Raw genomic sequence first — 27558 nt, forward strand, 5'->3', positions numbered from 1 at the left:
GGTTATGCATCAGTTCGTTATCAGGGAGAATGGATTCAAGGTCGCAACAACACCAGGACATACATGAACCCAATGTAAATCCCCAGCACCGATCCCGAGCTCCGCCCCCCAACGTTCACATACAAAAGGCAAAGGAACGAGATCTTGACATGCTTATACTCAATTTTGTTTTTTATATGATTCTTCATTGTTGTACTTCAGGTTTATGTAACCGATGTATTTTTATTATTGTTTCAAACGTGTAATTGTATTGTCATTTGATGTAATAAATTTAGTGTTACTTTATTTCAGTATTACTTTATTTTCTCTAATTGTTTCAAGTGTGTAAATGTTTGAGTAATTATACGTTTTTATTGTTTTTTCATGACAAGATTATTTAAAAAATGAACTCAAATACGATACACATCCATATATAACCACAAATAAAGTATATCATACACATATGAACATACAATAAATATATACATCTAAACATAGGAATAACGATAAATATACATCCGTGAGCTACTCGATACAATGAAAATACAACTGCGTCGCTAATCGTCGACGCATAGAGGTAGACGACTCTCGGGGAAAAACGTAGCTCCGTGCCAACGCCAAACACTCAAAAAATCGCAACATAAAGACGTCATAGTCACCAGAGCCTAACCCCTACTGAGGGACATCTGACGCTCGATGTAAAGTGAGGGGATCACGTCGTGGAGTCTTCCTAGAAGTTGTCCAAAAAGTCGTCGCCTCTAATAACGCGGGAATAAAGGTCATGTACGGTCGCATGCGCTGCTCCAGAGTCCCTATATTCCCGGAATATGAAACATCTGAATCGTACACCGTAATCGACCACTCACAGAAATCTATAACTCCGACGACCCAATGTGCGTTCTCACAGTTTATAGGGATGAAAACCTATAAACAATGAGACATTTAGTTACTTATCGTTGTCGTTAACCAATTGAATATAATAGAAATATATATAAACTCTACCTGATCGACCATCCCCCATGGTTTGTACAACAATTTCGGGGTGTACGCTGCATCAACCATCCTCGTGAAGAGCCCCGAAAACTCAAACTCTCCAATCGGTGTGGTCTGCCAACTCTTTCAGGCCATCTCAATATGGCCTCCAAAGAATGTGTGGGCAGTCGTCCAACGCTGTGAGATAGTCGACTGGTGATCGTCCTGCTGCCGACATAATAAAGCAAAAAAGGAATTCACATGCTAAAATGGTATAAACAAGTTCACGTGTTAGTTATTAATAAATATATCTAGCTTTTTATCAAATTATATAGTATAGACAACTCACATCATCGGTCAACCCGTCTTCTTTTGCGAGAAATATCCTGAGACAATGTAAAAAATTCGTTAGACATGAGTAAAAACAAATATGTAAACAAATGTAAACGTGAAAAAAACATAAAAAAAATGAAAAACCCTAGAATGAGAACAGTCGAAAAATCCTTCGAAAATCTGAAAATACGAGTCGATATATCTAAAAATGGTGAAATCTGAAAAAATGAAACTGAAATTCGAATTTGAAAAGTTGAAAAACCCTAGAATGACAACAATAAAAAAATTCTTCAGAAATTTGGAAAATACGAGTCCATATCTCGTAAAACGGTTAAATTTGAAAAAACGGAATTGAAATTCAAATTCTAAAAGTTGAAAAACTCTAGAATGACAACAATCGAAAAATCTTTCAGAAATCTGAGAAATACGAGTCCATATCTCATAAAATGGTTAAATTCAAAAAAATGGAAATGAAATTCGAATTCTAAAAGTTGAAATACCCTAGAATGACAATAATCGAAAAATTATTCAGAAATCTGAAAAATACGAGTTCATATCTAGTAAAACGATGAAATTTGAAAAAACAGAATTGAAATTCAAATTCTAAAAGTTGAAAAACCCTAGAATGGGAACAATCGAAAAATCCTTCGAAAATCTGAAAAATACGAGTCAGAATCTCGTAAAACGATGAAATTCAAAAAAACGGAAATGGAATTCGAATTCTAAAAGTTGAAAAACCCTAGAATGACAACAATCGAAAAATCCTTCGGAAATCTGGAAAATACAAGTCGAAATCTCGTAAAACAGTGAAATTCCAAAAAACGAAACTGAAATTCGAATTCTAAAATTTGAAAAACCCTAGAATAGCAACAATCACAAATTCCTTCGAAAATCTAAAAAATACGAAAATCTCGTAAAACGGTAAAATTCGAAAAAGGAAACTGAAAATCGAATTCTAAAAGTTGAAAAACCCTAGAATGACAACAATCGAAAAATCCTTTGGAAATTTGATAAATACTAGTCAAAATCTCGTAAAACGGTGAAATTCGAATTCTAAAAGTTGAAAAATCCTAGAACGGCAACAATCGAAAAATCCTTCGAAAAGCTATAATATATGAGTCGAAATCTCGTAAAACGGTGAAATTCGAAAAAACGGAAATGGAATTCGAATTCTAAAAGTTGAAAAACCTTAGAATGACAACAATCGAAAAATCCTTCGGAAATTTAAAAAATACGAATGAAATATCGTAAAATGGTAAAATTCGAAAAGGAAACTGAAAATCGAATTCTAAAAGTTGAAAAACCTTAGAATGACAACAATAAAAAATTCTTTCGAAAATCTAAAAAATACGAATCGAAATCTCGTAAAACGGTAAAATTCGAAAAAAAAAACTGAAAATCGAATTCTAAAAGTTGAAAAACCTAGAATGGGAACAATCAAAAAATCCTTCGGAAATTTGAAAAATACGAGTCAAAATCTCGTAAAACGGTGAAATTCGAAAAGACGGAAGTAAAATTCGAATTCTAAAACTTGAAAAACCCTAAAACAGAAAAAACGGATATAAAATTCAAAAACTACATGATTAGAAATCCTAGATAAGAAAATTCTCAATTTACCCCCTCATGAAAACTCCTATTCTAAACAGATCCACTGTTATATGACAAATATCAGAAAAACCCACTTTGTTCTAAGGAATATACACGGCGTCCCAATATTTTAAAAAATCCAATTTACACCCCTAAAAAAAGGCCAATCACTGCTGAACGTGGGATGAACGCACTTGACGTGGGAAATACTGTTCCCACGTCGGACTGCCGCACTCTTCGGCAACCATTTTCGGCCAAAATTTGGTTGTTTTGGCCTCCGATTTCCACATAAAACAAATCTACACGTTGTATAACATAAAACCCCTCAATCAATTCAACTAAAACAACCAAGAATCGAAACATTTTAAGCATTGTTCAACATCGAAACCCTAAAATTTCAAGGCGCAAAATCTCAATAAAATCTCAATAATATGAGCAATAACTTGATTCAAATAAGATTACGGGAGATATACTAACCTTATTTGTCATTTTCAGATGCCGGAAAGCAAGAAAATCGACGGAAATCTGCTCGGCTGTGAGATGAATGTGGAGCTGTGAAAAGTTTTGATTTTTCTTTGAAATGCACAGTAAAATCGCGAAATTTACCGTGGGAAAGAAGTCAGTTTATATAAGGGGCATTTTTGTTATTTCACCAAACTCACGTTGACGTGATAAATTGCAAAAAAACCCGACGTGGGATAAGGATCTCCCACGACGCCCCAATATTTTAAAAAAGCTAATTTACCCCCCAAAAAAAAGGTCAAAGTCTTCTGAACGTGGGATGCACCTGCTTGACGTGGGAAACACTGTTCCCACGTCGAACTGCCGATCTCTTCGGCAGCCATTTTCGGCCACATTTTGGTCGTTTCGGCCTCCGATTTTTACGAAAATCAAATCTACACGTTGTATAACACAAAAGCCCTCAATCAATTCAACGAAAACAACCAAGAATCAAAACATTTTAAGCATTATTCAAACCGTAAACCCTAAAATTTCAAACCCAAAAATCTCAATCAAATCTCAATAATATGAGCAATAACTTGATCCAAACAAGATCACGGGAGATATACTAACCTTTTTTTCCATTTTTGGTTACCGGAAAGCAAAAAAATCGGCCGAAATAATGTTTGCCGTGGGATTGCCGTGGGAGGTGGGGTTTTCTTTGAATTGCACAGTAAAAATTTGCTTGGTTTATATATGGGGGCAGTTTCGTCATTTCACAAAACCTGGGCATTTTTGCTTAAACCTTATTTTTTTGGACAATTTCGCTTAGACCCCTTTAATTTTGCCAATTTTTAATAATTTCCCTTAAATTAATTTGGAAGGATTCTATGGCCCAGTTCTGCTGCATCCCCTCTCCTCGTTTAGATCGAGAACTGTGGGTGTATTTAGCAGTGTCACAGAAGGACCAATAGGAGCAGCTAAAAAATTGTAAAATAGTGGTCAATCTTTTCAGTCTGACTAGATGAGTAGTCAGTAGAGAGGGGAAAATGACTATTGATTTAACCTGATTTAACTTGAGGTAAAGTTCAACCTCTTCTGACATGAGAATTTGGAGATACATAAACTGCCTCCGTTTCTTTAATTCTTCCAATCAAAAAATTAGGGGACTTCTATCTTGGTTTATTCACTTCAACTTAGAAATATGCGTTGAACGGCAAAACCGTTGAACCCTAGAATTTTCAGGTAAAAAGTCCGAATTTGAAACTTTGCCATATTTATAGGTTTGATTACTGTTTTCTAAAATTTATTTACCCGACCAATCTAAGTGAATTCCTGATTAACAAAAAAGAAAACTCAAGTTTAACTAACCTGCAAGTTAAGCTTGAACAAGGCAAAAACATTCATTAAACTCAATTTCAAACTCGACTTCCCTCACACTGAACCAAACTCAAGTTTGCCCAAACTTGAATTCAACTCAATTTGAATCCAAATCTATGAAGATTTCACCGTGTATCTGTTGTTGGTGTTGAGAATTATTTAAAGGCAAATTCAGTATTGAATTTAGTTGATTTGTCTTCTCTGGCTGTAGAGATTAAATAATTTTCCCCATAATATCTTAATATTCCTGCTGATAATCAATAATTGATTAAGTATATTAGCTGTGTTAATTGTTAATCTAAATTATTAATTGGTACTTAATCCTCATCTTTCATCCATCTCAGAATTAATCCCACTGCCAAGAACTGTTGTTGGCCTATTACACAAGTATCACAGGGTGCATGCAGTTGTCAACAACATTAAGCAAATAATTATTTTAGTTTAAGGAAATACCTAACATGTCTTAATCTACAATTGATCATCCTAATTAAAGCAACAGGAAAAACTCAAACATAGATGACTTACCTACCAACTAATCTTAGAATGTCTTCTCCCCAATTTTCTTCCTACCTACACTACACCCAGTCTTCAACAAATTTAAAGGCCTATTGAATTCGGAGATGAATCATCTTCTTCTAATGATGAAACGAGAAACAGATTCGATATTTCGAAATAAAACTGCTTACGCTTACCAAAGAATAACTATCAAATATGAAGATTCATTCAGAATTACAAGCTGGACTGGAAACAAATATGATACAATGAAAAAAATAAGGGTAAACAGTAAGAAAGAATCATTTACCAAGTTGATGAAAATTAGTAAGTGCTCTCATTGGTTAGATTACCTCTTCCTTTTCTTTATCTTCCATTTTGGATGCCCAATTTGAGTTGATTGACATCTGAATCTGAATCTGCCAGAGCTTTATGTAAACAAATACCATGTCAATTATCTCCTCTTTGCACTTTGGTAGCTTGAGTGTGAAAAACTTTTCAAGTAAATCTACCAGTTCCCTTTCCACTTCATATACACTGTTCAATTTCATGAATCATGGGATTCTTCCAGTGTTGGAATGGGAAGGAGGATCATTCGCTGCTTCCCACTTTCTGAGCGAAGGTTTTCTCCTTTAAATCCGATCTGGGAGTCAAAACCAGATTCAGCTTTAAAAACGATAACAATGTAAAAGTTTAGAATAACACAAAATACATAGACATGATGCCCAGAATATTCATTTCCGAGTGGCGATTACCTCAACAGTACTGTCAGGGGAGAACCATCGTAACAGCAACCCAAGATGTACAATAGAAGGAATTAACTTGAAAAGCAGAGGAGTCGTCACCTGCAATGATTAATGTTTGCAACTGACTCATAACCTGAAGGAATTATTGCTCCACAAACAATATTTTTCAATTCCCATACATTTTGCAAGCACGAATTTGTCATTTATATTAAGTTAGACAATCAAACCTTTCATAATGTCAGGATAACACTTTGTTCACTGACAATCACTCATATGCATTGGGGAGGATGAAAATCCAATGTAAAATTATATGAAATTAGCATGCATACATTCTACAAAATTCTGATTAAATCCTTGAACATTATTAAGTGATTGTCATACCAGGCTCAGAGCTGTTGTCCCAAGAAGCAGCAGGTACAACTTCCCCTGGAAATGGTTAAAAGTTAGCTCTATAGTAGCTCAGATAGTTTCACATAATTTCCTGCTAAAAGCTACGAGTCAAAAGATCTGACATACATTATTAAGGACCTCAATTGCTAAAATGTAAAGAATATACAAAACCATTTAAATAACAAAAGTTTTATGCAATGGATGTTTTTTTCTGCTTAAGCACTGTCATGACTAAATGTGTATTATAGTACTAACCTCAACCAGATGCAGATTAGAAGCACGGCTAAGGAGAACAAATGCAAATTCCCCTATCTGTGCCAGAGACATTCCAGCCTACACGTGAACACCAAATCAGGTCTCTTCAAGTACCGAATTACTCAAAAAGATAGTAAACAAACATTAAGCCATCACATAATATCTTACAAGAACAGCAGTCTTGTTGTTGTAACCAAATCCCTTGACTACTGTGGTGACTATAGCTGTCTTTATGATGATCACTAATATGACAGAGGCTACTAATATGTCAATATGATTCCAAAGAAAATGAACGTGGATCAGCATCCCAATGCTGGCAAGGAAGAGAGCAGCAAAAAGGTTGCGAATAGGTTCAATCTGCACATATCTAAAACTTCAATTGGGTGTACACAGAGGGATAAACTAATGTGTCAAATTTTGCATATCAGGAGCCTCAACATGAAAGGAAACAATAAACAGTGAACAACATATTGCACATTATATATGCAAGGATTAAAAGTTGGAGACTACATAAACTTTTTAATTTCAACATTTCCATTTGCTCTATAAGAACTAAAACTAATTGAAGAGAATAAAAGAGAAATAGCCTGTCAGATGAACTCTAAATCATAATTCTTTGTGAAACCCTAGAAACAACCACGTGAAGAACTACAAGTTTCTACTCCCAGTAAATTCTGAACAGATTCTAGCAGGAATCAATAATATTGTCTTACTCTTGTAGCTTGTTTTCTGCAAAGAGTCCCCATTATGCATAGAATCCAGCATAATTAAACAAAGCCCAACAAAAAATTTCTGTTGTGGTCATGGCACAGTTGAAAGCATACAAGGAACATAGCAATTCTTGGCAACAGAATAACAATACAAATGCATGCATACATATCCAGGCATAACTAAAGCATGGAAATTTATTAGGACATAATAGAAAAATACGTGTAATCTTACTTGTTCTAGTGTATGTTGAGCAAGATCAGTTGTTGATATCATTACTCCAGCAGCAAAAGACCCCAGTTCCAGACTAAGTCCTAGCTTATCACTACACTGAAATCACACAAATCAATTTAGATGACGGTACCACTAAGAAGCAATTTGAATGATTTCACTCATGTTGATAGCTTGATATTATCCAAGAACCTATCAAGTTCGTTATGTGCATTTGGGACCATAGAATGGTGATGGTCTGTCCAAAGTATGGTTAGGAGAATGTAAAGACAGGATTCTTGGGATCTTTTCAAGAAACGATAGAACAACTATAAAAACATTCAAAAATAACCAATGATCAAGAGTCAAAACTGGCCAAATTAAATGCTTTCCCCCAAGATGGATACACCAATAGTGTAGTATTTTATTCTTCATGACCAAACTCAAGTTTCAATAACCACACAATGTCTCGTTACAATACAGACAGACACTTAAAATTGTCAACATATATACCATTTAATTAGAAAAAAAAAAATCATCATTGCAATATTTTAATGAAAACTATCAAAGAAATATTTGAACTCTACAGAACAAAGCTAGGTTTTTGCAATCACAAAGCAAACACTCTCATCTAAAGATCTTCACTAATGTTATTCCAGAAGTAAAAAAATTGAAATTGAATTTACACTCAGATGTTAATTTATATATATATAATGTTTTCTCTATTCACAAAGTAAAAGAATTGAGGTATCAACCAAGCAAAACATGTGAGTAGACAAATATGATTATTCTGCATGCTAAAGTAAATTACTTATTCTAGATAGATCAAGAATTAGTAAGTGAAACAAACCCAGGCAAAAAGCAAGCAGAATGCAACTGATGCCAATTGATAGAGTTCATTGGTCTGCACAAATAAGATTGAGGTCATTAGATAGAGCAATGTAGAGCCATCTACTCTATCACAAATATATATGATTGTCAATTAAAAAGCAAGAAGAGTTGGTGGATTCTACTTTAAATAAAAATCTGTACCTGTGACGATAGGCTTATCATCAGCTTTAGAAACCAAGGGACACAAGTTCGAGACAATATTGACAAAAAAGCTAAAAATGCAATCAACACAACCAACCTGGTCAAAAGGACAACTAGTTAGTCCTAAATTACAGACAAGTTAGATACTTACACCTATAAAGCACAAATAAAACACACATACGTCCCATCTTTTATCCCAACATATATGGAATTTGTAATTCTGCTATGCTTCGTAATTATATAGCTTTTTGTTGGGCTTGGAAACCTTGATATAATGCTTTATTTCTTGAGTGTTAATTATATAAGGCTATGTGTACTTTGGGGATCAGTCAAGTTGACAAGTCCATCCTGAGCCTTCATTACAGATGCAATCTCCTCAACATGAGGCTGATGTTTCGTGGTCTTCAACAGTCATGTGGAAGTTAAACATACAAGTAAAGACTGGCAAACAACTTTACATTTATGCCACATAATTATCCATGACATAATACAATGTCCAGACTTCATATTGCAGGTAACAGAAAAGAGAAAAAAAGAAAATCTAAGATAAATGATGAAATTATCTGTGCAATTTTGATAAGAAATTAACTTTTTAACATAGTTAATACAATGATTGGGAAAAATCCTTGTAGGAAAATGGGGCAGGAAAAATTAATTCAATAAATTTCAGATAATTTGAACTTCAAAGTAATTTCCTTGTTCTATTAGATCAAAGCCTCAAATCAAAGTGAAAAAGCAGCCTCACAGTCCAGTTCTAATAAGACGAAATATTGATTTTTTTTTTTTAGCTAAGCAGGGCGAAATATTGATACCTGCAACTAGCTGGAGAGTTTATACAGCATAGAAAATGGAAATTGATATAGACTCATTGATGAACTTGTGTGAAATAAATTCAGGAAATAAATAAAATGAGACCAGAAACAGGCAATTTTTGACAAGTTTCCATCTTACAGTTTGGTTATGGATATCATTCCCTGAAGAACACCAGAAGTCCCACCCAGAACTGGAAGCAATGCAAACAGCACGCCCACAGCACAATCCTGGAAATTCAGAAACTTCTCAACACCCCAGAGTGACAAAAAATAAAGTAACAACATGAATTCATAAAATGTGCACCAGAAAACATAAATGGAGCACTTAAAAAATGCAATGGAATTGAACAGGCTGAGAGAAAGCAAATTAATACCTGCAGAATAAGTGTGCCGATTGTGACTTGCCCATGAAGAGCATTAGTAGAATTCTTTTCCATCAGAAACTTTAAAACCTGTGGTCCAAATGGTGAATTAAAGCACTGCATACCAATAAAGATCTATAAGAGTAGAAAGCGCATGCAGGTGTATCATGTGACATTTTACCACTGCTGTAGAAGACATTGAAAGAAGTGCACCCACAAATACTCCCTCTGAAGGTTTAACACCAAATAACTGCAAATAGCATCCAATCAGGACTGCAGCATTGAGAATGAGAAACATAGTCTACATTTAGAAAAGAATACATGACAAAATGACGGCAGCATGAGAACCTAGCTCTATTAATAACCACAGAAAGTGCGCCTTAGCCACATGAGCAAACTCAAAGAGGTTTAAGGTCAGGATGTATATGTTAGGAACCCAGCTCTTATTCAACCCAAACACAAAAAAACATAATAAACTAAAATATTTCATTATTAAAAACATTACAAGATAAACCGAACAATTCGAGGAGTTCGGGACCTCCCATTTTTCGGCCATTCGAGGCGCCGGAGACCTCCCTAAATCAGCCAAAGTGGCTGCCCTCAAACCCAAACCCTAATAATTTTCTTCCCTTCTTTTAAAACTCAAATATATATTTATAAAAGAAATGCGCCATTGGATTGGGGACAAGTGTCCCAATCCTAACATTTCCCTCCCCTTCAAAATCATCTTGTCCTCAAGATGAGTTTATGTTTTTTTTTTTTTTTTTACAACTCTCTTTTTTTTTTTAAATATATATTTTTTTTCTCTCTCCTCTGCTTCTTTACTTTTCTTCTTTCCAACGCCCAATTCTCTTCCCAATAAACCTACCCACTGCCTCCACCTTTTTTCTATTTCTTTATTTCTCTCTCCTTCTCCTTGTCTTTTTTTTCTTTCTTCTCCTTCGTTCTTGTTTCTTCTTCCTTCTGTCTTCTGTTTTTTTTTTTTCTTTTCCGCTTCCGTCGGCGTTTCATTTTCTTCTGCTTCTTCTTCTATTTTCGTTTTCCTCTTCTTCTCATTTTGCGCTTTCGAACTCATTTCTCCCTGTGATGATTTTTCTTCAAGTCAGCCTCCTCCATGAACATTTTCCGGCGACTCATCACCTTTCCGACCATCATCTATCTTCTCCGTTGGATCGAACGCGCTCTGATACCATTTGTTAGGAACCCAGCTCTTATTCAACCCAAACACAAAAAAACATAATAAACTAAAATATTTCATTACTAAAAACATTACAAGATAAACCGAACAATTCGAGGAGTTCGGGACCTCCCATTTTCCGGCCATTCGAGGCGCCGGAGACCTCCCATTTTCCGGCCATTCGAGGCGCCGGAGACCTCCCATTTTCCGGCCATTCGAGGCTCCGGAGACCTCCCTAAATCAGCCAAAGTGGCTGCCCTCAAACCCAAACCCTAATAATTTTCTTTCCTTCTTTTAAAACTCAAACATATATTTATAAAATAAATGCGCCATTGGATGGGACACTTGTCCCCAATCCAATGACGCATTTCTTTTATAAATATATGTTTGAGTTTTAAAAGAAGGGAAGAAAATTATTAGGGTTTGGGTTTGGGTTTGAGGGCAGCCACTAGGCTCCGGAGACCTCCCTAAATCAGCCAAAGTGGCTGCCCTCAAACCCAAACCCTAATAATTTTCTTCCCTTCTTTTAAAACTCAAACATATATTTATAAAAGAAATGCGCCATTGGATGGGACACTTGTCCCCAATCCAATGGCGCATTTCTTTTATAAATATATGTTTGAGTTTTAAAAGAAGGGAAGAAAATTATTAGGGTTTGGGTTTGAGGGCAGTCACTTTGGCTGATTTAGGGAGGTCTCCGGCGCCTCAAATGGCCGAAAAATGGGAGGTCTCCGGCGCCTCGAATGGCCGGAAAATAATGTTAGGATTGGGACACTTGTCCCCAATCCAATAGCGCATTTATTTTATAAATATATGTTTGAGTTTTAAAAGAAGGGAAGAAAATTATTAGGGTTTGGGTTTGAGGGCAGCCACTTTGGCTGATTTAGGGAGGTCTCCGGCACCTTGAATGGCCGGAAAATGGGAGGTCCCGAACTCCTCGAATTGTTCGGTTTATCTTGTAATGTTTTTAGTAATGAAATATTTTAGTTTATTATGTTTTTTTGTGTTTTGATTTTGTGTTTGGGTTGAATAAGAGCTGAGTTCCTAACAAATGGTATCAGAGCACGTTCGATCCAACGGAGAAGATAGATGATGGTCGGAAAAGTGATGAGTCGCCGGAAAATGTTCATGGAGGAGGCTGACTTGAAGAAAAATCATCACAGGGAGAAATGAGTTCGAAAGCGCAAAATGAGAAGAAGAGGAAAACGAAAATAGAAGAAGAAGAAGAAGAAGAAGCAGAAGAAAATGAAACACCGACGGAAGCGAAAAAGAAAAAAAAAAAACAGAAGACAGATGGAAGAAGAAACAAGAATGAAGGAGAAGAAAGAAGAAAAGAAAAAGACAAGGAGAAGGAAAGAAGAAGGAAAGAGAAAGGAGAGAGAAATAAAAAAATAAAGAAATAGAAAAAAGGTGGAGGCAGTGGGTAGGTTTATTGGGAAGAGAAAAGGAAGAGAATTGGGCGTTGGAAAGAAGAAAAGAAAAGTAAAGAAGCAGAGGAGAGAGAAAAACAAAATATTTAAAAAAAAAAGAGACAGCTGTAAAAAAAAAAAAAAACATAAACTCATCTTGAGGACAAGATGATTTTGAAGGGGAGGGAAATGTTAGGATTTGGACACTTGTCCCCAATCCAATGGCGTATTTCTTTTATAAATATGTGTTTGAGTTTTAAAAGAAGGAAAGAAAATTATTAGGGTTTGGGTTTGAGGGCAGCCACTTTGGCTGATTTAGGGAGGTCTCCGGCGCCTCGAATGGCCGGAAAATGGGAGGTCTCCGGCGCCTCGAATGGCCGGAAAATGGGAGGTCCCGAACTCCTCGAATTGTTCGGTTTATCTTGTAATGTTTTTAGTAATGAAATATTTTAGTTTATTATGTTTTTTTGTGTTTTGATTTTGTGTTTGGGTTGAATAAGAGCTGGGTTCCTAACAGTATACAGAATGCACCTTCAGAGAAAAACAATAAAAGCAGGACCTGCCTTTGGACCAGAGTTTGACCAATATCATACTACTTTGCCTCCAGAAATATATGTAACAAAAAATATGATTCCCTCTTAAATTATATGATACCATCATTGATTACTTGTCACTGAAGTAACACGGCAGCCTTATTCCATTAATGAAAAGTCAGCATAACCCATACTAAACAATCAAAAAAGCAGGTGAGGAAGCTGAGGAGATTTAATCAAGCCTACACAGTTAAGTCCCAAGTTAGTCACATTAGTAAGATTCTCTACAGCCTTCCTTATATATACTAGTTTTTTTTTTTTCTCATTATTTTATTTGTAATTCAAAATAATCCATTAACAGGTAAAAAGAACATCAACACTCAGCAATTTACACCAAAATTTAGTAAGAAAAAACGAACATACCAAGGCTGTAATCGCACACAAGAACATAAATAAGAAAATTTGAAGCAGACCTCCCACAACAGCAACTGCTCTAACAGCTCGAAGCTACAATTATGAAAAATAAAATTTAAACCAGAATGCTGGCAAAAAAATAGAAATACTTCAAAAAAAAAAAATGAAAGAGCATAAACCTTTGTGGTAGAGAACTCTAGACCCAAAGCAAAAAGAAGAAAAATAACACCAAATTGAGCCACTGTTTCAACCTGCATGAATAAATTCAAGTGGAGATAATAGCACATGTAGGTAATTTCATTAATATGTAATCTTAATAGGAAAACCCAACACACAATCAAGCGAATAAGTACAGAGAAAAAGAAATCCTCTCAAAATATGTTGCGGAATGGTATCTTCGGCAGCTAACAGTTTATACAAAAAAGGTCAATCATGTGACAGTTGATTACTATAATTCCTATCCAATACCAGAAATTATTTATAAAAGTGATGTTAGGAAAAAGCCAAGGGCATTCAAAAAAATTGCAAAAATTGTGGATTGTTAAAACTTTTAAATTGCAATACTAGAGGCTAAAATGTCTCAAGACTTTAATTAAGTTCTGAAAAGATAATGAAAATAAATTACATTGACATGACTGTTAGATGAAAAAAATTATTCCATATAAATTGGTTCATCATTATTCCAGAAGAATCATCTAATACCAAGGAAAAGGATCATCAAAATATAATTGAGAGGAAATGATATTTAAGAAGCATAACAGAGAGATTGTTAATTAAAAGAAGTAACATACTTGCACCATTTCACTAACAAAGCTAAACCCTCCAGGCCCAATAACAGAACCGGCTAGTAAATATCCCGTTATCACCTGTATATATTAGCAAGGTTAACTATTCTGTCAGGCAATCTATATGCAGAGACCTTCAAACAGATTCTAAAATAAAAGTGTATGATCTATTCAGCTTATGTCAATTTAATCAGACCGGCTGCCCAGCACATGCAAATGCGATGCCACCACATGTTGCCGACACAATTACGACCACCAAATCTGATATCAGCCTAACAAAAGTGAGCAGAAACGTTTGATCAGCTTACAACTTAGGTCAGGAAAATAGATTCTGACAAAACGATATAGCAAGCTTACCTTAAATCTAGCTGCAGCACTGGATATTTAGATTTAAAATTAGATATAATGAAAACATTATCCTGGAAACAAATTACAGTTAGTTTGTATTCATAATTATATTATAATGATCAACAGATTGAATTTTTAAAACAGACTTGCTACCTTGCGATCTATTAGTGTTGGTGTCTCTTCAGCGCCATTATCATTATCCAGATTAAAAACATCATGAAGTTTAAATGATCTAAAATGATGAAAAAAGAAGTGTAAGAATTCTGAAACTTTCAATCAGTGAAGCAGAATGTATCATAGAGATGAATGCTCATTAGTCTAATGAAAAATGCAAACTATTGGAGTTTAGACATTAAATATACTTTGACAAAAGATAGAAGCATATACTTTTCCTCTTTTGTGTCATTTTTCTTCGGCTTAACTCTTGCTACAGTTTCTAAAACTGCCTGATCAACACAACAATGTAAAGAATATACATTAAGCAAATGCTACAAGCCAAAATATGTCCTAGAAAAAGAATCTCAGAAAAGAATGCTATCTTTTCAGGCAATAAATCATCATAGAGAGCTATACAGATATATAAGTAAATAATAACACAATATGAACTGTTGTTGCAATTAAGAAGAACCATAAAACCTACAGTTAAACATCCTAATAAACACAGTTCTTTAAAGAACAATTAAAAACCCAAAAGTACACAATGCCACCAACCTGCTGTCCAGCTACACTGTTGTTAAAGCTTCCAGCATCATTTGCTGCAAAAAAATAAGTGTGAATTATGTATTGTGGGGTAAAAAAAGCAAAGAATATAGCAACTCAAGGTTACATAAATACTAATAATAAAAAAACTATTAGACCGCAGAGGAGCACCCCACAAACAAAAAGAAAAAATCTCGAAGGTTGGTAAATTTCAATTGACCAAAAATTGATATCCAAGAGTTTCCTCTTAATTGAGGAATCAACAAGAGATAACACTTACGCAAGCTTTTCTACTGAACCTCTAATTATATTTCAAGCAGCAGGAATTTAGACATTGCAACATCAATAATCAGGGGATTACCAACCTTAAACCCTAGTAGCAACAAGATGTAAGCCAACGAATCAAGGTAGGATAAGACGGGAAACTGACTTTGAAAATAGATATCATATCCTATTAACATGCACAAAAATTACCCAGACGCAATAAATTAATTTATCACTAAATCTATACATAGAATAAAACTCTCAAAGCTTTGACTGGCAAATAATTTTAAGCTTTTAGCATTTTCGAATTTTTTCTGAAGAAGACTACCTCTATTTCCAATTTCACGATCGAAATATATGAGACAAAATCCGTCCCAAAACTAATAAGATCCAAAGTTTCCCAGTTCTAGATTTCTCTTTTGTTTCTAAAATATAACCTAAAAATAGGTCTCTTAAGCCAGTTGAAAAGAAATTATAATACCTTCCCAATTTGCTGCTTTTGTCGGCAAACAAACAAAGCAAAGGTTCCACAGAAAAGTAACCATGCAAATTAAACAGACTTGACTACTAAATGAAGTAAAGCAAAGATTAGAGTAAGAAACCTTCAGTCTGTTCATTCTCAGTGAACTCTTTCTCGAGGGCTCGATCTATCATGTCAGCAAAACTATCAGGTTTAGGCACCGAAATATTAGAAACGGTGTCGTTCAATTCAGTCAGAGGAAGCTGATCCGTGTCAGTGAGTTCAGCAGCGAGCGAGACTGAAACTAAGCAGAAGCAGAGCAAGAGAGAAGACAGCGATCTTGAGAACATTGCAAGGGGATACAACGGCGCAGTAGGATTAGATATGCCGCTGTCGATGCTAACAATGGAAGTAGCGGAAACTGGAAAGAGAGAGAAACGGAAGTTGAAAAGAGAGATTGTAAAGAGGAAGAAGAAGTGACCAGAATTTGGGGTCAACCAGCACTCCTTTTTGGCCAAATGACTATTTCCCACCCGAGGAATGCTACATTGCCAAGTTTCCTCCTTCAACTTTGAAAATTTCAAATACCTACTCATAAACGGTTAAAATTAATAGTTTAAAGAACAAAATCATCATTTTATCTAGAATATTAAAAATAAATTAAAATTTAATCCAAATTTTCCTCTAACCCCTAAAAACTAATTATTTTCCCCTAATTCAAGTTTTGAAAAATAACATTCCTTAAAGTTTAGTTTTCAATATTTGCTGCCAAATTCAATACCATCACCGACGACGAAACTTTTTCAAAGCACCACCATGCTCCAACAACCTCTGTTCTTTCCTCTGAAAAACTGATCGACCCAGATTTGACATCATCTTTGCCTAAAAAATTGAAGAGCTTCGTCCAGGCAAAGACGAAATTAGATCTAGGCCGATCGACCTTCTACAGGAGAGAAAAAAGGCCATTAGAGCATAGTTGTGCATTGAAAAAGCTTTGTCATCAGTAATAACACTGAATTTGACGTCAAAGATTGAAAACTAAATCCTATGAGAGAAATGCTATTTTTCAAAACTTGGTTTAGAGAGAAATAGTTAGTTTTTAATGGTGAGGGGAGAAAAAAATAAAATTTTAAGGAGTTAAGGTTTTGTTAAATTTAACTGCTTATAGTTGGGTATTTAAAATTTTTAAAATTAAAAGGGAGAAACTTGAGATTGCCGCATAGCTTGGGTGGGAAGCAGTCCTTTGGCCCTCCTTTTTTATTACATTAATTCTGGTAATAATAGTAATAAAATATAAAAATTGAAAAAATTTCAACATCCAATTTTAAATGCGCCGGCTTCCCCCTGCTACAAAGATTCGTATTTTCTAACCGACGCTACTCATTACACAATCATATACGTATACATCAATATAGAGTACTTTGGTAAGCATTTTAATATTATGATATTAAAATACAATTTGATAAAGAAAAAAATTAAATTTTTTTTTTAATTAATCAATGTTGATGTGAGATGATATACCACCTAACCACTTAATTAACATTATACGAAAAGTACCTTAGAATTGTATGTAAGTTGAATGTATGCGTGTAATAAAACCGAAGTAATATAACGATAATATAAGAAAATTTTTTAATGTTTCGGTTGTATTGAAATAGCCAAGAGTAGTATTACAACTCTGTTTGAAGATGATATCGAAAAAAAATGAGGAAGACATGAAAAAAATTTAAAAAGTAATATTTCAAAATTTAATTTAAAAAAATATATTAATTTTTTAAATTTAAAAAATAAATAATATTAACTAATTTAACAATTAATAGATATTAATCTGAGAACCTATCAAACTTTTGGAGGAATAAGTGCTTTGGCCATAATTCAATTATTATCATTTTTTATTTTCCGACAGACCGTCTCAGAATTAAAGAAAACAATAAACGAGCGAGCATGTAGGCATATACCACAATTCGTACATCATAGATTTAGTACAGTATTATATATGAATATACTGCTCCTTTTCGCTGTGGTGTCTTTCATACTTTGCCTCTGTTAAATCCCCCTATATACAGACATAATTACTGTAGAAGTTTAAGACAAATTCGCTTCAGATTTATACCATAATTAAACAAGGAAATACTATGTGTAGTTATAATTAGTAATGTATTATCATATGATTAAATATTATTTTATTATTAATTTTAAATCACTAAATCACGTGATGATATATCATTATTGGTACTAAATTTGATACTTATTATAAATACACATAGTTTTATTAAGAAAGCAAATACGAAGCATTTCCTTGTATGAATATGATCCATAAGGCAAAGGGAAATGACCTTTAATGGCATTTATGGCTTTACTGGGGACTTCCAGTATCTATAAGGCCTTTTCTTGAGAGATTTATCACCGAATCTGCTATAACTCTGGCACTGGACTTCATATAGCCACCTGAAATGAAACATTGAAACACCGAGTTCTAACCACAACCACAGATGATTTCTAGAAAAATTTATCAGAAACATCTTATAGATCATTCTGAGCTGTGGAAGGAAGTTGTATGCAATAATTTCAAAGGTAAAAGCCCTAACTATCCAATAGAACAAACATAGCCAGTTTGCAGCGTTCTTGTCTATCCATTTACTATGAGCAGGTAAAATTTCACAGTGAAATTCTCAGAATTTTAATGATCCAGTGCGAAATTATCACCAATTCCATTGTGAGTCTCAGTGCAAAATGATCCGAAGGCCTAACACTAGGTTGATCAAATTGACATGCCACAAGGCACAATAACATGGGAATTACGAGTTGATTTTTCAGCTGAAAAAAGCCAGTTCCTCAACACTGGCTAAGAATGCAAGCAAAAATTCACATATTCATATATAGAATTAACACGAGCGAACAGAGAAACATATAATTTATCAAATATCCAAGTTTAAAATCAGATGACCTGATGTGAGCATGACAATAGGAATGTTTCTCGAGCGAGCAAATCTGAAAACCTTCTCATCTCTAGCAGCGATCCCCTCAGGACTAATCTGCAGCAGCATAAGCAAAACTTGTAATTAATTATCATATTGGCGGGAACTCACACAGAATGTAGGTAACTGACATCACAGAGAACACCTTGGTTCATTCTTTGCGGCAATTATAACCATTGTTTAATTAGCATTAGATTGGAAAAAGAATAATATCTTGGAAATGTACGTTCAACACCACTCTATGATGAACTGTCAAATGATACACCTCTGAGTCTCATACTGAGCCCACACTTTGAGCTCAATAAATTTGCTTCATATAGTTTCAGTATCCAACAACCAAATTTACCTTTATCTCGCCCAGTGGATCCCCATCCAAGACATCAGTACCAGCATTGTAAACCACTAACTCAGGATCAAACATACGTCCAGCAACCTAAAATAAATAAATCAATAATGTCAATGCACAGAACTCCAGAAGAGATTTTCTTTTTTCCAAGTCTTTCTTGCAGTATTAACACTATAATCAGTTACAACTTAAATATTCTCTTTGTCCAGAAACAAAATGCTATTTTTCTTGCCATTTAACTGTGAACTTGAACAAACGCAGAACTATTTGTAAAGAAGACCAAAGAGATGCAAACAAAATCACAAAATTTTAAGCCTTGGAGGTACCCAAAAAAAAAAGAAAGAAAGAAAGGCAAGACACATGCCAGTCAAAACTGTGAACACCAAGTGGTTACATTCCAAACAGCATATTTGACCAATGCATGAATGTCAAAGCCATGCGTACATATAACGCAATATTATTGGAGGGAAAGAGAAAGACAGCATTACACTGGTCTGTAAAAAGCCCCTAAAGGAGACACAACCAAAAGCTTATTTTCGTCAAAATTGACAGAATCTGGGAGAAAATGTTGAAAGCAAAAGCCATTTATACCTCAAGTGCATCGTCTAATTTCTTTAGGTACTCATCTGTCGTTGTCCCAGTCTGCTCAAATTTAGGAAAACAAACAATTATTAGAGGAGAACAAAACAGATATGATTCACTTTCAAAATTAGATCGCAGGGCTTACCACTACTTCAACCTTCTGATCTATGCGCTTCCTCGCCCCATGATCCTAATAGTGAAATTACAAGAACCAGAGGAAAAGAAGAGCGATAAGAATCTTTACTTAAAAGAAACAATTAATGCCATACTCTTGTATGACATTAAAACATGGATAAAAAGCAGCAAATAAGTTGTGAGAAAGATAAATGAAGGATTAAATCCCAATAATCTGCAGGACGTAAAAAATAGCAACTGGATGCAAAGAATCAGTAGTTTTATATTAGGAGCATGCAACTTACAAATGGATATATTCCCGGGTTGTACATGTCCAGAATATAAACTCGCCCTATTAGAACAAATGTCATCTTTGAGATTCCAAAGAAAGTAAAATAAAAGCACCACCAGGAAAAATAAGTGACCTACTGTCATCAGAAAAGTCCTTTTCGTGACCATTTCCTTGATGAACATCAAGATCAATTATCATGACCCTGCATTTGAGGGTAATTGTCAACTGAGATCTAAGTTCCCAAGTTCAAATTGCAACAGTGCATTTATGTCATCTGAGCTGAAAGTATTAATACCTTGATATATTTAACTTAACGAAGGCATAATGTATGCAAAGAGAAATGTCTGCATAAGCACAAAATCCACCTCCTTTATTAGCAGAACTGTGATGGAACCCTCCTCCAATATTGATAGCCCATCCCCGCTCTCTTGCAAGCTTGCCTGCCAATATGGTCCCACCCACCTGCAGTTAATCTTACAATCAGCATAGTCTAATTCAAAAAAGAAACCGAGAATAAATTTCAGGACAGATGATGGTTCACCTGCTTGCGGAATGGATTAAGAACCTTCATCTGCAGAAGACAATTGGGAAGTAGTGCAACAGGAGGGACCTATACAAGGGTAGCACGTTACATTAGTAAAATATCTTGTTCACAAGATATGAAACTGTTTAATCCCACGCTAAACTATTTAATTAAGCCCGAAGCACCATGTACATTATGATTGTGAGCATGATTGCTCAATTAGATAAAACAATTATAACTATAGTCCTATTGAATGGCATGACCACTCACCTCGTTCTTAGCATTTCATGAATTTATATCGAATTGTGCACCCACATATCTACTTGCTTAATAAGATTAATATAAACCATAATCTTAAAGAAAACAATAATGAAGTAAAGATTAGCTGCAAATCTAGCCATTATGCATTACCTCTAATATCATGGCAACATGTAGACTGCTCTTTAGACTATCCAGATATGATTCTGTGTGCACCTGATTGCATATAAACAATAAGTTTTAAATATATTTTCATAAAGTTTTTTTGGTAAGTAAGCACTTAATTGTTCTGTAGTCATTTGTCCATCTCGTGCAAATTGCAATACCATAACTTAGTTCGATAGGATGTAAAAGTGTCTGTTGGTTCAGAATAAAACATTATCACCATATTTGAAGAATTGAGTAGGTTCTCTCTCAGAAAAGTTATTTCAAGCATTAAAAGATGCCAAGTGTATCAAGATAATGAATTCACAAGAAGAATTCAAAAACTCCCTTCTTATTAATCTCTTTTTCCTTTAAAAAAAGAAAAAAAAGCAACGTCTGATGAAGGGGAGCTGCATCTCTAAATTATACAATAGTTAAAACTAAAAATAACAGCTGTAGTAAGCCCTTGCTACAGAAGACCAAGTTAAGCACGGCATTTTTTACCAGCATTACCCTTCACAATATGCTGTTAAGAAAATTTTCCTTTGAAATTATCACCACCACTGACTAAAACAGCAATCGAGCCAAGTATTTTTAGGTTTGAGCTTGGCTCAATTGGATTTATGAAAGACTTGAGCTTGGGAGTTGCTGACTCGAGCTCTACTCAAAAAACTACAATTAAACCACATAACTTTTATATTTCATAATTATCCCCTAATTCAAAGTCCAATTTTGGGTTGTATGTATAAATTTTAAAAGTTGAGGGGACCGAACAAAATTTGGTATGCTAAGATATAAAAGTTTAATGGGGTTAAATGCTAGATTTTAAGAGTGTAAGTATAAGATTTTAAACTTTTTAGGATTTATTAATATTGTATTTGAACTGAGTCGTGAACTCACGAGCTTGCCAAATTGAGAAACAACAAGCTTGAGTAAATACTCGAACCGCTCCAGCTCCATTCAAAAATAATTAAGTCAAGTTTAGCTTGACACAAAAGTAGAAATACACTATGGCAAAAATTATGGATCGACAGACTCCCACAGTTAATAATCTGTTGCAAGTCAATGTTGCCATCTGAACCACTTGAAATCAAGGCTCAATGTTAACTTACTTAGGTAAATACTTCCATATCAACTTTATAGTCGTGTTTCACTGCATGTCTTAATAGAACAAAACAGAAAGGAAAGCAAGAATTCATCAATGCTATAGAAATTACCACAAGGAGATCCTCTTTTGAAGCTTTAATTGGCTCAACAATCCGAGTTTTGTCCAAAACACCACTCAAATTGAGGAAGCGGCATATGCTACCCCATTTGGAAGAATCAAATGGGTGCCTTCATTAATTGCATGTACAAGTCAAGAAAACAGTCAATTATCAACTCAAAGTCGGTCCACAACCCACCAAATTTAATAGAATTATATATTTTACATTATCCATGATTGGCAAAAAGTCCTGTTATGAACAGTCCAAATGGTTTGACATTGAGCAATAATGAAGCGAATTTCATCTTGGGCTAGAATACGGTCAAAACAAATAAGTCCAAAGCTAAAATCTGGGAATGACTTAAATGGCCTACAATTAGCCATTAGGCAGCTGTCACGCCTAGACACCATTCGAACCGAACAACGTACTGCTGCCTATGTATAAAGCTAGTTAACCAAATTAATTTATACTCTTCTGTAATTCAAATTGATTATACTCTTTTCACATTTCTTTCTCTAATCCGCTCTAACAATCTAATAATAATAATACAAAAACAAAATCACAAAAACTGAAAGAAAAATAAGTCAGAGCTTCTTACAGCTTCTCCAATCCAAGAAACGAAATATTGTAGGCGGGCGAGTAAATTATTGGGACCTATTCGTTGAAAGTTGAAACATTAAAAATTTATCAGTCCAAACCGAAATTTAACAGCACATATAAGTTCATAAATAGAAAAACGTCAGTGTTAGGTTACCTTGGAGGGAGGAACATCGAAGTAGAGCTTGCTGGAGAGAATTCGGTTTCGCCGGAGACTTTCAGCATCAGTTGCAGTTGAGGTTAAAGAAGACGATGCCATTGTAGGATTATGCAAGTAGCGATAAAGAGAATGAGATACCTTGACGGTGGCGAATGCCAGTAGAATATAAAAAATGGGTTTACTGAGTTTCTGAGTTAACTCGACGACGACCGGTATGAATTGCTGCTTCTTCATGGGGAATTGTCTAAGTAAGAGCCATGACATTCGTGGAACGTATATATAAGTGCAATTAAAAAGGTGGCGCAGTGGAACGTGGGTTGAGATTCGTTGATCTTACGGCTGTTGGGACTGCCACTTGGCGCCTTCACTGGAGTTGTTTAAAAGCGCTGCTAAGTAGCGTGGGAATCCTCCAATCGACTGACAAATAAAATAAAGGCGTGATATCTTTGTCGGTTAATAGTTTTGCGGTTAACAACAATGCACCCCATATAGCTTCATAAATATCGCTTTGCCACCCTAACTATAGAAAATACCAATAACATCCATAGTTTATGGTAATTATTTAAAATAACTATTCTTATAATTTATGAAATTAGTCAATAAGTTAAAGAATTAAACTAATAAAGCCAACATATTATAGATTATCAAAAATACCCTCGTATATAAATCAAATTTTTAGTCTATTGTCTATCATTTTAGAAAATTCATCCCATTTTTTGACACAATTTTTTATCAACAAATTTATTTGAAAACTTATCTCATTCACCTTTTAAATCGTAGAAAATGTGTTTCTCATTTATCCTCTTTATCTTTAGATTTATTCTTCTTTGTCATCTCTCTTCAAAGCTATTATCCTTTTTTATTGTGCTTGTTAGGTTCGTTTTCTAATATTCAAATCTCAATTCTTCATTAAAACAAGAAAAAAAGTTAGTTGTGATTCTTTATTTGATTCATTATACATATTTGTGATAAAAATATCATGTTAATGCACTTAATTTTGGGTTTATAGTTGAATGTTTGTTTTTTTTGTTTACGAAAGAAAGTTATAGATTTTATAATTGTTTTTTGTAAATAGTAATACTATGTGTCGTACTTTTGTGTATACAAATAGTTATATATTTGATATATCATCATATAATAAAATATTATTTTATCATTAATTTAAAATCATTTAATTATATGATGACACATTATATATATGTATGTATATATAGATACACATATACACACATTTGTGTACTTAAAAATAGATATATATAGTTTTAATGCTTGGTGAATTAAGTTACGAATTTGTTTAAAATTCTTTAGAGTTTAAATTGTATAATGGTAGTCGAACTGCATATCGTATCATATGTCAAAAATCAAAATTTTCTTATCATGCACTGAATATTATATTGTATCGTATAATAGAACTTTTAAATAATAAAAATTATAATTGACACATCATCATTTTAAAAAATATCACAAACACCCTTAAAAATTTAAAATTTTTCATATATACTTTTATTATATTATCATTTAAAAAAAAGTGTATTAATTTGTATCGATAAAGTATATCATTTTATACAATACATCTAATATATTATATTAATTAGATATATCTTATAATATATATCATTTTCTTTCTGTATCGTATCGTATAACTATTTGTATTTGTATTTGTATTTGCATTAGTTTGAGTGGATTTATACGGGGTACTGGGTAAGGTTGCAGTAACCAAAATCCAGTGTTCATAGGCCCATAATAAGTTTCTTTATGGGCCTAAGAACACTGGATTTGGGTAACCGTGGGGTAACGGTATCCGTTACTGTAGTAAAGTAGGGACCGTGAATAGTAATATCAAGAAAGTAATCATCTGGACCACGTCTTTGAAGAGCAGGGAGCATGATAATGATGAGTAAATTGAATGATAAAATGACGCGATTATTAACCAACAGATATTTTTAGTAATAATTTCCAATGCCTTATGATGTTTTGTATCAAATAAGGTTCCTGTAATGGTTATATTTCAGCTTCAATAATGGTGGAATTGAAATTAAAATGGATAGACAAAACATAATGGTTAGGCAAACTAGATTTTTCCAGCATTAATGACAGAATTTCATAAACATATCGTGGAAAAATAAAAATCTATCGTTGACTCGTTCCTATTAAGGGAATGATAAATATTTTTTATCTCTTAACTGTAAAGAAAAATCTCATTTTTATATTTTATAAACACAATATAAATATATTAAACAATAAAATAAATTAAAAGTGAAATGAACCCACAATTTTAAATGTCATGTATAATATATATTAACTATCTTAATATATATGATAAAAATATAAAAAATATAAAATTATAAAAATATATTAATATTTTAAATAAATATAATAATATAAAAGAACGAGGGCGGGATGAGGATCAAATCAAAAAAAGACAAGAGTAGGGAAAGAGCAAGCCTAAAAAAGGATACATGTGTCTCATTTTTATTTTCTTCTTCATTTTTATTGAATTTTTTTTTTGTTAGTTATAAAAAAATAGAAAACTTAAATTTAAATTATCATTTAAAAAATATATATATAAGAAATAAAAATATTTATAAGTAATTTATAATATTTTGGAACTTAGTAAATTATCAAAAGTATCATCATGTTTTTAAATCATTGCATGACTATGGCTAGTAATTTCTTGTACGTAAGTTTTAATTAATTGATTGATTGAGATATTCAATATTGAGATTCTTCCTGTGTACAATGTGCCTTTTTGACTCGTACGTCAGTTCGTCCCAATTGGCACGATGTTGGCAGTGGTAATCATGTAATAAACTATTAAAAAAAAAAAAATTGATGTATTATCACGCTTTTCTTTCTTCAACTTTTAAAATAATATTTTCACATTAACTGACTTTTAAAATTAAATATTAATATGATAAATTTAATTATTTTTATATTATTATAATAATTTTAAAATGATTAAGAGTATTGTTATATATAATTTTATAATAATTAATAATATATTATTATATAATTAAATAATTAAAAATAATATTATGTATATAAATAATTGACTCAAATTTATACCTCTATTTCGGTGGATGATTGGCTCTTACCATCCATCCATTCTTCCCGACTCTTTTAATACGTTCGTCTTTTACCATTCATCCTGAGATAAATCATTCATTTGGAAAACAAACAAATCCTGCCAATAAATAGTCTTCATGGCGAAAATGAAGGATTGGATTGGACTGCACTCAATATAATGGTTACATCGTACACGCAAATTCTTCTCTTAGGTTACTCCGAAACCTTGCCTTTATTTTTTGGCCAAAGCACTATTTCCCACCCAAGGTATGCTTTTTTTCCAAATCCCCCCCCCCCCCCCCTTAACTTTGAAAAGTCCATTTACCTACCAATGGGCTGTTAAAATTAACTGAGTCGGTTAGTCATATCATTTCCCCCCCCCCCCCAAACTCTAAAAACTAACAATTTCTCCCAACTCAAGTTTTCAAAAACTGTATTTTCCCCCTAGGGTTTCTAAACCTTCAGATCCAATTTTTCCAGTGACGGCCGACGATCTTTAAGCACCCACTCTCCCTCTCTGACGACCCCTCCTTCCAGTCGTACATCTTCCAACGTTGTATGACATCGTCGTCGATGAAGATGACGCCTAGGAGGGAAAGACGTCGCACGGTCAGAAAGAGGAGATGTCGGAGAGGAAAAGACATCTCCTGGAGATCGTTGGTGGTTGTCGAAAAATTCAATCTAAAAGTTTGGAAACCCTAAGGGGGAAAATGTTGTTTTTGAAAACTTGAGTTAGGGGAAAATTGTTAGGTTTTAGGGTTTGGGGGTAAAAATAAAATTTAATTAAGTTTATTTTTAATATTACAGATAAAATGATGATTTTGCCCTTGAATCCATCAACCTGACTTTTTTTTAACAGCTCATGAATAAGTAAATGAGTTTTTCAAAGTTAACGGTCGGGGGGGGGGGGGGGGAATTTGGAAAAAAAGCATACCTTGGGTGGAAAATGGTCTTTTGGCCTTATTTTTTTAGGGAAATTTAATAAATACCCAAAACTAAAGGGTGTTAAATGAAATTATCTAAAACGCTAAGGATTAAGAAAAAATATCCTCAATTTAGGAAATAATTGAACTACCTTTATACATAAATCTCATATTTCCCATGGATTTATTGTTCAAATTCAGAGAAAAATCCGGATCTCTCATAGGTCTCCCACGGGCGCAACGGGTTTTGGTCTTTTTCGTTAATTTTTCATATTTTTCAACAACTGAAAATGAAAAATAAAGATAGTACATCATCTCACTTATTATTTGAATTAATTTATTGTTAAGAGTATTGAGATTTGAAGAAAATTTTAAGGTTTAAATATTTAAGATTTCGATTTTAAATAATACATAAAATATTTCTATTTTTAGTTGTTTTGCTTTCGTATGTTTGAATGTTTTGATTCTTCCTGTGTACAATTATTACAAGTACAATGTACCTTTTTGACTCGTACGTCAGTTCGTCCGAATTGGCACGATGTTGGCAGTGATAATCATGTAATAAACTATAAAAAAAAAAAA

At 33.7% G+C, this 27558-nt stretch overlaps 2 protein-coding genes across 4 annotated transcripts; both read right to left on the reverse strand.

Moving 5' to 3' along the window:
* Nucleotides 1-5357: 5357 nt before the first annotated feature.
* LOC123200724 (K(+) efflux antiporter 6) lies at nucleotides 5358-16337 on the reverse strand. Its single transcript, XM_044616074.1, has 20 exons — nucleotides 15931-16337; nucleotides 15077-15120; nucleotides 14753-14811; nucleotides 14519-14597; nucleotides 14375-14436; nucleotides 14214-14289; nucleotides 14024-14098; nucleotides 13412-13483; nucleotides 13242-13325; nucleotides 9881-9949; nucleotides 9712-9789; nucleotides 9477-9565; nucleotides 8526-8622; nucleotides 8344-8397; nucleotides 7518-7613; nucleotides 6744-6932; nucleotides 6576-6653; nucleotides 6312-6356; nucleotides 5940-6029; nucleotides 5358-5827 (listed from the first exon to the last, which is right to left on the reverse strand). The coding sequence occupies exons 1-20, from the start codon at nucleotides 16136-16138 to the stop codon at nucleotides 5732-5734; spliced, it is 1740 nt and encodes a 579-aa protein (XP_044472009.1). The 5' UTR covers nucleotides 16139-16337; the 3' UTR covers nucleotides 5358-5731.
* Nucleotides 16338-17648: 1311 nt separating this feature from the next.
* Nucleotides 17649-23257, reverse strand: LOC123200314 (histone deacetylase 2-like). 3 transcript variants are annotated; one of them, XM_044615461.1, is made up of 14 exons: nucleotides 22985-23257; nucleotides 22829-22884; nucleotides 22243-22360; nucleotides 21035-21097; nucleotides 20642-20710; nucleotides 20396-20562; nucleotides 20238-20302; nucleotides 20114-20160; nucleotides 19840-19884; nucleotides 19704-19754; nucleotides 19113-19199; nucleotides 18736-18823; nucleotides 18125-18236; nucleotides 17649-17844 (listed from the first exon to the last, which is right to left on the reverse strand). In XM_044615461.1, exons 1-13 carry the CDS (start codon nucleotides 23249-23251, stop codon nucleotides 18145-18147), a joined length of 1215 nt encoding a protein of 404 aa, XP_044471396.1. In that variant the 5' UTR covers nucleotides 23252-23257; the 3' UTR covers nucleotides 17649-17844; nucleotides 18125-18144. The 3 variants fall into 3 exon arrangements, with proteins under 3 accessions (XP_044471396.1, XP_044471397.1, XP_044471395.1); XM_044615462.1 differs by having other exon boundaries at nucleotides 17649-17863; XM_044615460.1 differs by having other exon boundaries at nucleotides 17806-18236.
* Nucleotides 23258-27558: the final 4301 nt, after the last annotated feature.

Source organism: Mangifera indica, chromosome 17, assembly GCF_011075055.1.
Source record: "Mangifera indica cultivar Alphonso chromosome 17, CATAS_Mindica_2.1, whole genome shotgun sequence".
Classification (NCBI taxonomy): Eukaryota; Viridiplantae; Streptophyta; class Magnoliopsida; order Sapindales; family Anacardiaceae; genus Mangifera; species Mangifera indica.

Bases quoted from the DNA above. Each gene is read 5' to 3' on its own strand.
- LOC123200724 (XM_044616074.1), bottom strand. From the start codon at position 16,138: ATGTTCTCAAGATCGCTGTCTTCTCTCTTGCTCTGCTTCTGCTTAGTT. The intron at 14,290-14,374 runs GTAAGCTTGCTA...CACTTTTGTTAG, and splicing joins GTGCTGCAGCTAGATTTAAG to GCTGATATCAGATTTGGTGG. The intron at 14,099-14,213 runs GTCTGATTAAAT...TAATATATACAG, and splicing joins TTGCATGTGCTGGGCAGCCG to GTGATAACGGGATATTTACT.
- LOC123200314 (XM_044615461.1), bottom strand. From the start codon at position 23,251: ATGTCATGGCTCTTACTTAGACAATTCCCCATGAAGAAGCAGCAATTC. The intron at 20,711-21,034 runs GTAATGCATAAT...ACCCTTGTATAG, and splicing joins ATGTTGCCATGATATTAGAG to GTCCCTCCTGTTGCACTACT. The intron at 19,200-19,703 runs GTATAAATGGCT...TATTTATTTTAG, and splicing joins AATTAGACGATGCACTTGAG to GTTGCTGGACGTATGTTTGA.